Source organism: Lutra lutra, chromosome 10 (genome assembly GCF_902655055.1).
Source record: "Lutra lutra chromosome 10, mLutLut1.2, whole genome shotgun sequence".
Lineage (NCBI taxonomy): Eukaryota > Metazoa > Chordata > Mammalia > Carnivora > Mustelidae > Lutra > Lutra lutra.
This window is the reverse complement of record NC_062287.1, coordinates 61777238-61785129: the sequence shown is the minus strand read 5'-3', so window position 1 is coordinate 61785129 and position 7892 is coordinate 61777238. Positions and strand designations below refer to the sequence as shown.

Here is a 7892-nt window from a genome sequence, read left to right as displayed (position 1 = left end):
GTGAAGGTGTAAAATAATCACCATGGTGATTAGGAGATGAAATACACCAGGAAGCCACAAAGGGTTGCTTGTTGGTAGTGAGGGCTTGGTTGAAGTTGGAGACCTTGAATATTTAGTGCCACTCGTTACACAGCTGTGTTTTTCTCTAGCAGTCTCAATGGAGGAAAAGGAAAGATAAAACAGCTGGAATGATATAAAAAGGACACAAGGGAGGCAAGAAAATGCAGTGATGGAGGATAGGTCATTGAGACTGCTGAATACAGAAGTAAATTTCAAAAGGAGGACGATAAATGAGAGAAGAATAGAGGCTCAACATGGAAATAACAGAAAAGAGATAGCAGGAACATAGGGTAGAGGACGGAAGAGTTGAAATTATAGACATGCAGGTAACGATAAAGCAGTCCCAAGGATTTGTTTTATTCCCTTTTTCCCCATAACCACCATCATTTACTTCTCCCTTGGGCTTCTGTCCCTCAGGTCTGGCTATATAGCAGAATATGGTCCTCCGAGTTTCCCCTTTCTGACTCTCGTGAAGACAAGCACACAGATCTTCTTTGTAAAGGCTTTACCACTCATCCTGGGGTAGACAGAAAATAGTAAGAAAGTAACAACTTGGGATGATGGCTGAAGTTCCAGAACACCCCAAAATTCTTACAGGTTTCATCTCTGTTCTGGAGCTACTGACTTTCCGGGAGGCAATGCCTAGAAACCCTGTCTGTAATTTCTTACTTATTGTCCTTAGTTATCTGCTCCATTCTCTACATCTAGCAGAATTCCTTAGAGTCCACAAAAAGAATTATGAATGACTGCACACTAGCTCACAAATGAGCCATTTAAGTCAGACAGGTTTAAGTGAAGGAGAGCTAGAAAGAGGTCTCATTTTCTCTGCCATCTGGGCAGAAACCAACTTCCTGTTGATGTCACTAACATTAAAATTTTACCCACAGATCTTGCTATAACCAGGTGCCTAGGAATGTTGAGGTTTTCCTTCTACACACAGACAGCAATTTCTCCACTGCCAGGGCTGAAGCCAATCGATATGTGCTAGCTAACAGAATAAAGGATGATGCCAATAAAGTGAGCAAACCTTCCCCGACCAGGACATAAACCAAAGAGAGTAAAAGCGGGTTTATTGGCTCGGGAAAAGGAGCAATAGTACCCAGCTCTCAGGTAACCCCTCACTCTATATACAGGCTGCATCCAGCCCAAGGTCCACTGGCTCCTTCAACTTGAGGGTCCATCCAGTGCCTCCCTTCCTGGAGTTGAGAGGGCTAGCTGCCTGATGGTGAGGTTCCGGACTGTTCAGCAGCAACACCTGGCCCAGCTGAGGCAGCCTCGTAGTCTGCGATGCGGCGCTGTACCAGAGCAGGCATGAGCTGCACATAAGCGGCCATGAGGCGATGGTTGGAATGGATCAGCTTCCCAGCACAGCTGTGCAAACAGGCTTCCTGGATGGAAGACAGGGTGAAGCAGAGGCCAAAGGTGTCCTGTCGGGTCGGTCTCCTTCCTTCCCATCCCTAGCCTAGGGGTAAGGGTCGTGGAAAGGCCAGAGCCAGAGGCAGGGGAAGTCGGGGTTGGGAACAGTCTACCGCGAACCTCCCTACAGAGTTCCCCCACCTAACCTCCTCAGCATCCAAAGCTCGGTGGTGCAGGCTGGGCACGCAGCGCTGGAAGCAGAGTTCAGTCATCCGATTGTAGACCAACAGGAAGTCCCGCAACTAGGAGAAAAGGGGACAAAGAACTCAGCAATGAGGGGGCACCTCGAGGCCTCGTTGCTCGAGTTTCCCAGGACCGTGAGCCACAGCCCGACGTTCCCAGCCCTCCGAAGTCCAGCGAAATGGGCAAGGATCCTAGCTGAACCTATGGCCCTGCAGCGACTCAGCACCCACTCACGTTCCTCAGTTGCTGCTGCTGCTGCGGTGGCTCCATCGCGCCACCAGCCCTCATACGTCACTTCCTTACAGCCGCTCGGTAACGCCCCGGAAGTGATCTCTCCCTGCTCCCCTGGGACTGAGGGGGTTGGCTCAAGGATCGCCATGCCCCCGCTAAACGTCATTTCCGCCCTTATAATCTGCGACGTGGCCGGCTTCTTCTGCCCGGGAGGGGACGTCACTTCCGCCGAGTTCCTGACCTGCTCCTAGGATCGCGACGGGAACTGGAGCCTGAGGTCCCCGCGCGGCCCGGACCTGGCGCCCTGAGGGGAAGAGCGGCCCGGCCGGAGGTGAGAAGGACACACCTGGGCGAGGGGAAGTTGAACGCACGAACCTGCCCTAAGGGAAGATGCCACTGAGCCCTGGGGAAGGATGAGGACACACCTGATGCCCAGGTGTATGGGGGGGGCGGGGACTAACACACCTGGGGGACATAACTGACTTTGGAAGGGATCACTATGTTCTGGGAAAAAGAGGCTTTTCCCAGAGACCGAGAACATACACCAAATGATTCAACTAAGGCCGGGGAGGGGGGGGGGCGAGGAAGAGGAGGTGATAGAAGGGATAGAGGAGGGATAGAAGAAGGGGAGACCACCTGAGGGAAAGGGGAAGAAACACTAAGGGAGTGTGAAAAGCCAAGCAATGGAGAACATACCCGAATGGGAGGAGTAAGCTCCTGAGCCTTGGAAAGGGGTTAACCTGGTGGGGGGAAACAGCTGCATGGGGTAGGTTCCAAGACAGCACAGACCTGATGTCTCTTGGTCACTGCTGTGACCTCAAATAATGCATGACACATAGTAGGCACTTATCAAATGTCTGTTGAATGACTGAATGCATGAATGATCACCTGAGTCCTGGTGGGGTTGAGGGTTCATGAGAAGACATCTGGGGCCTGGGTGTGCATGTGGAAAGATAACACACCTTGGAGAGAAGAAATACATATCCATAAGAAGAAAGGAGTGGGGGCCCAACCCTAGAATACTCCAGTCTTGGGACAACCTCTAAAATCTCTGAAATGGTGGGGGAGACCTTTCTTTCTGGAGTACTGGCCAGTTTCCAGAACTGTCTGTGTTGGGCTTTGCAGGGCACTGGGGTGGAGACTTTGACTCCAGTCCCTTCCCTAGCCATGACGGACGGGATCCTAGGGAAGGCAGCCACAATGGAGATCCCCATCCACGGGAACGGTGAAGCTGGGCAGCTTCCTGAGGATGATGGGCTGGAGCAGGTGCTTCTGTTTGATTCTTCTCCATATTGTTTCAATTTAGGAATCCCAAATCATAAGCCCTGGGCTCTTACCCCATTCCATTAGTTTTCCCCTAACTTACCTAATTCCCGCCAATCTTTTTACAAATTTTCATTCTGATTCCATGCAGACTTCCCTTGTGTGCTCTCTCTGTGATGCTTCAATCCAAGCTTGTTCTCACCCCCCAAATGCTTCAGCTGCCCCAATGTTCCTGAAGCCCCCCTCTTCTCTGGCCTATAGGACCTCCAGCAGGTGATGGTGTCAGGACCCAACCTCAATGAAACCAGCATTGTGTCTGGTGGCTATGGGGGCTCCGGTGATGGACTCATCCCCACAGGTATGAATGATCAGAACAGGACAGGAAGCTTGTTTGGAGAGAGGGTAGGGTAATGGTTTTGGGGAGTATAGGGTATGTCTAAGATAGCTTGAAGTATGTCTGGAGATACTGGGAACTTCTGCTAGTATGAGACCTATGGACTGTCAGCTAGAGCCCAAGGCTAGCGCCCAGGGTTGTCCAGCTGCTCCCACTTGCCATTTAGCCCCTAAGATGTGACCATTTTTCCTTTCTCTGCTGCAACTACCCGAATCACGTTAAGAACTCTATTTCACAGACATTCTCCCTGCTCTGGAGCTTGAGACTGATTTGGAACTCTGACGCTTCTCAGAGTTTTGGTTTAGACTCTAAAGTTTAGAGAAGCAAATATTCTTGAATCTCACACTGACTCAGATTCCACATGAGGATGTCAGTGAGGTTTCTTATTATCAGGACCCACTATCCTTGACCTCCCACCCCATTCTTAGCATATTTTCTTCCATCTTCTCTGCCCCTGTACACCAGCAACTCCCTTCCCCCACCCCACTCCCCATCACCACCTCAGAAGGAGGCCATATGTATATTGGAATTTGGGTCTCAGGGCACAAGATACGAGTTCTGTTCTTACTGAGTAGGAGAATCTCATTGTCTCTAGTTTCTGCTACTTTAGTAAAGTCATTTTCAAATGCTGGCTGGGAGGTATGGGTGGACCCACAGAAGTGTCTGGTTATATCTGAGAGAGGCTGGTGTCAGAGAACTTGGTTCTTTAGGGTCTGGCCGCCATCCATCTCACAGTACCACTCCTGCTGGCCCTGGAGATGAGGTGGCTCGGGGCATCGCTGGAGAGAAGTTTGACATCGTCAAGAAATGGGGCATCAACACATACAAGGTGGGATTTAAGCACTTTTCCCTTCTCCCACACTTTCCCTGGGTACCTTTACCCCATATTCCAGATTCCACTATCCCATCTATGGCTGAGACTAGGAGTGTGGGGATGCTAGGGTCAAGACCTGTTGGGGGGAGGGGCAGGGTGCTAGGGTCTCTGACCTATTCCCCCACTTCCCAATCAGTGCACAAAGCAGCTGTTATCAGAGCGATTTGGCCGAGGCTCCCGGACTGTGGACCTGGAGCTAGAGCTGCAGATTGAGTTGCTGCGTGAGACGAAGCGCAAGTATGAAAGTGTCCTGCAGCTGGGCCGGGCATTGACAGCCCACCTCTACAGCCTGCTGCAGACTCAGCATGCACTAGGTGACGCCTTTGCTGACCTCAGCCAGAAGTCCCCAGAGCTTCAGGTGCCTTGGTCAGGCCAAAGAGGGTGGGGGGACTGGGCCCGGGCCCTCCCAGGCAGTCAGCCCTCAGCCTCCCTCCCTCCCTCCCTCCTGCAGCCCAGAGGGAGAACCCCTCCAGGGTAGGCCCAGCCCTACCCCCAGCAGCACTCACCTGTGGAGGCAGCCTAAGGGTTTGTACAGAAGTTCAGAAGTTGGAGGGGTGGGGGAGGCGGCACACTAGATGCCTCACAAGTAACCCTTCTCTGCATCAGTGCTCGGCCTAATCAGAGCCTTTCCCTTGCCTGCTGCACTAGCTTTCCCTGTTCTCATCCTGTGAACTTATATGAGAACCCCACTCCCACATTCCTACCCCAGCCATCCCTGGGGTGGCCCCACTAACTTTCTGGCTAAGAGAGCCTTGCTGGAGGCAGTCCTTGGTTGTTCCAGTTTCCATGGCTGTTTCCTCCATGGGGAGGAGGGGAATGAGGGCCCTGTAGCTTTAGTCAGGTAGGAACTGTTGCTCAAGGCCTGTCCTCCCTTCTGCCCTCAGGAGGAATTTGGCTACAATGCAGAGACACAGAAGCTGCTGTGCAAGAATGGAGAGACCCTGCTAGGGGCTGTGAACTTCTTTGTCTCTAGCATCAACACATTGGTCACCAAGACCATGGAAGACACGCTCATGACTGTCAAGCAGTATGAGGCTGCCAGGTGTGGGCACCAGCAGAGCCCAGGGTTTTGGGAATTGACTGGCCTGGGTGGAAGTTTGAGCTTTGGGGTCATAAGAATTGAGAAAGGATAGGAGAATATGTGTGGAGGACACAGGGGGTAGAGACCAGCCTGTATCACCCCTTCCCCAGGCTGGAATATGATGCCTACCGAACAGACTTAGAGGAGCTGAGCCTAGGCCCCCGGGATGCAGGGACGCGCGGTCGACTTGAGAGTGCCCAGGCCACTTTCCAGGCCCATCGGGACAAATATGAGAAGCTGCGGGGAGATGTGGCCATCAAGCTCAAGTTCCTGGAAGAAAACAAGGTGCCAACCCCACCCCCTTTGTCCCCAGCCCACCTTCCCATCTGTAACACTGACCTTCTACCCCCAAGACCCTCCCCATTACTGGATGGGGGAAATACAGCCTGGCCAAGGGGTGGGATCTTCCCCCAGCCCCTTCAACTCCTGGACCTTTCTAGTCACCGACCCTCCAGTCCCTGGCCCTTTTCTGTTGGAGGATTTGGCTCTTGATTCCAGGAACATAACTGGGAAAAATCATTCCCTGAGCTGGGGTACCAGAACCCCAGGCCCAGCAAATCAAGTCAGGTTTCTCCCATCAGACTGACCCTTATCCTTTGACTCCCTTAGTAGAGGTCAGCCCCCACCCTAAAAACACCATCAGAGCAGAATCCATGTACCCCTGGTCTGGGCTCAGGCTCAAGAAGGGCTTCTGAGTCCAGTCTTAGCTGACCCTGCTGGACCCCCAGATCAAGGTGATGCACAAGCAGCTGCTGCTCTTCCACAATGCCGTGTCAGCCTACTTTGCTGGGAACCAGAAACAACTGGAGCAGACCCTGCAGCAGTTCAACATCAAGCTGCGGCCTCCAGGAGCTGAGAAGCCCTCCTGGCTAGAGGAGCAGTGAGCTGCTCCTAATCAAACCTGGCTATCAAGAAGGACATTGGGAGAGGCAGTCCCAGGGTGGGGGAGATTGGACATGGGACATCCCTTGCCACCTCCCCTCTGGCTTGGGTTCCCTTTCCCTGGCTGGGGCCTGACACCAGTTTTGCCCATACTGCTGTGGGTAGGGAGGGGGCTTGCAGGCCCAGCAGCTGCTGTCCTGTCCTTTATCTTCCTGGCCACTGGGCTTCATTCCCAGATCTTTTCCTTCACTCCACAGCCAAAGGCTATGACAGAACCACTCCCTGGCCAATGGCATTACTCCTCAGGCCTGTCCCCAGCTCCTGGGGTGTGCCCCCTGACCAATGGCAGGGCCTCAAAAGGCCCTGTCAGCCGATGGCAGCTCTTCTTGGGCTCCCCTGGGCCAATGATGTTGCCTCCAGTACCCTTTGTCCCTCCTCTATGTGTCCCCATTGCAGAGAAGGGGACTGGGACCAAAGGGGCGGGGATAATGGGGAGCCCCATTTCTGGCCCTGCATCCAAATGGGCTTCCTCTCACCTTCCCACCCAGTTTAATTGTGCTTAGAGCCCTGGAAGATTGGGACCTAGCACTAGGAATAAACCTTTCATAAAAGCAGGCCAGTGAGGTCAATTTGTGGGGGGACTCTAGGAGGGTGGGCTGGGTGGAGAAATGCTCAATGTGATCGTACACCAAAATCCTATTAAGCCAGAGGAGCAGAGGCCAGATAGCTGGAAGTCACAGGTTTTAGGAACAGTCGAGAGCCCACTCCACCCCCAGCCCCAGCTGGAGCCAAAGCTTTATTTGCTCTTTAGGCCAGCACTGAGATAGCTATGGTCTTAAGAGCACAGGGCCTAGAGGGGGTTGGGCCCACTGACCTTCATCAGCCATTCATTCATACAGCAAATATTTACTGAGTGCTTTTATTTGCCAGGCACTGCTCTAGATCCTGGGGATACATCAGAGAATAAAACACAGTCCCTTCCCACATTGCTTATGGCCTAGTGGGGGGGTAGAGACAAGTAACCAGGCAACTATAATGCAGTGATGAGTACTAGGATACAGAAGTTCAAGGAGCTGTGGGAGTGCAGAGGAGGGGCATCTAGCAGAGACTGGAGTGCATATGGGCTGTCACCTTGAAAACTAAGACCTGAAGGGCAAGTAGACACAGGCAAAGAACAGAGAGAGAGCAGTCTAAGCAGAGAGGCCAGCATATGAGAGGGCCCTCATAGGACTTGGGAGGAATTCAGTTTGGAATGAAAAGTGGAAGGGGAAAGGCTAGAGAAGGACAACAGAGGTGAGGCAGTGAGGGGGTCACACTGGGCCTGTTCAGGTTTATGATTAAGGACTTTTGCTTTTAGGAGAAAGGGAGCTGCAAAGCTTTTTCAAGCACATATTTGATGACATGAGAGAAATCTAAAATTGAGGGAAGTAGTCCTCATGAGGCTTGAGACAGTTTATACAGACCCTGGGCCCCTCACATTGGGTAGTCTAGTAACCCTGGCCCCAAAC

The 7892-nt window shown here is 52.4% G+C and overlaps 2 protein-coding genes across 4 annotated transcripts; one reads left to right on the top strand and one right to left on the bottom strand.

Moving 5' to 3' along the window:
• Nucleotides 1-1113: 1113 nt before the first annotated feature.
• TIMM10B (translocase of inner mitochondrial membrane 10B) lies at nt 1114-1982 on the bottom strand. The gene is made up of 3 exons (XM_047692927.1): nt 1894-1982; nt 1623-1718; nt 1114-1448 (listed from the first exon to the last, which is right to left on the bottom strand). The coding sequence occupies exons 1-3, from the start codon at nt 1945-1947 to the stop codon at nt 1272-1274; spliced, it is 327 nt and encodes a 108-aa protein (XP_047548883.1). The 5' UTR covers nt 1948-1982; the 3' UTR covers nt 1114-1271.
• Nucleotides 1983-2103: 121 nt separating this feature from the next.
• ARFIP2 (ADP ribosylation factor interacting protein 2) lies at nt 2104-6999 on the top strand. 3 transcript variants are annotated; one of them, XM_047693206.1, is made up of 8 exons: nt 2104-2221; nt 3016-3156; nt 3415-3511; nt 4258-4376; nt 4558-4779; nt 5306-5463; nt 5613-5787; nt 6231-6999. In XM_047693206.1, exons 2-8 carry the CDS (start codon nt 3058-3060, stop codon nt 6384-6386), a joined length of 1026 nt encoding a protein of 341 aa, XP_047549162.1. In that variant the 5' UTR covers nt 2104-2221; nt 3016-3057; the 3' UTR covers nt 6387-6999. The 3 variants fall into 3 exon arrangements, with proteins under 3 accessions (XP_047549162.1, XP_047549165.1, XP_047549164.1); XM_047693209.1 differs by lacking the exon at nt 4558-4779; XM_047693208.1 differs by lacking the exon at nt 3016-3156 and having other exon boundaries at nt 2112-2221.
• The last annotated feature ends 893 nt before the right edge of the window (nt 7000-7892 follow it).

Excerpts from the sequence above, each read along its gene's own strand:
- ARFIP2 (XM_047693206.1), top strand. The coding sequence starts at position 3,058 with ATGACGGACGGGATCCTAGGGAAGGCAGCCACAATGGAGATCCCCATC. Across the intron at positions 4,377-4,557 it reads GGGGCATCAACACATACAAG|TGCACAAAGCAGCTGTTATC; the intron begins GTGGGATTTAAG and ends CTTCCCAATCAG. Across the intron at positions 5,788-6,230 it reads AGTTCCTGGAAGAAAACAAG|ATCAAGGTGATGCACAAGCA; the intron begins GTGCCAACCCCA and ends CTGGACCCCCAG.
- TIMM10B (XM_047692927.1), bottom strand. The coding sequence starts at position 1,947 with ATGAGGGCTGGTGGCGCGATGGAGCCACCGCAGCAGCAGCAGCAACTG. Across the intron at positions 1,719-1,893 it reads AGCAGCAGCAACTGAGGAAC|TTGCGGGACTTCCTGTTGGT; the intron begins GTGAGTGGGTGC and ends CTTTTCTCCTAG. Across the intron at positions 1,449-1,622 it reads GAGCTTTGGATGCTGAGGAG|GAAGCCTGTTTGCACAGCTG; the intron begins GTTAGGTGGGGG and ends TCTTCCATCCAG.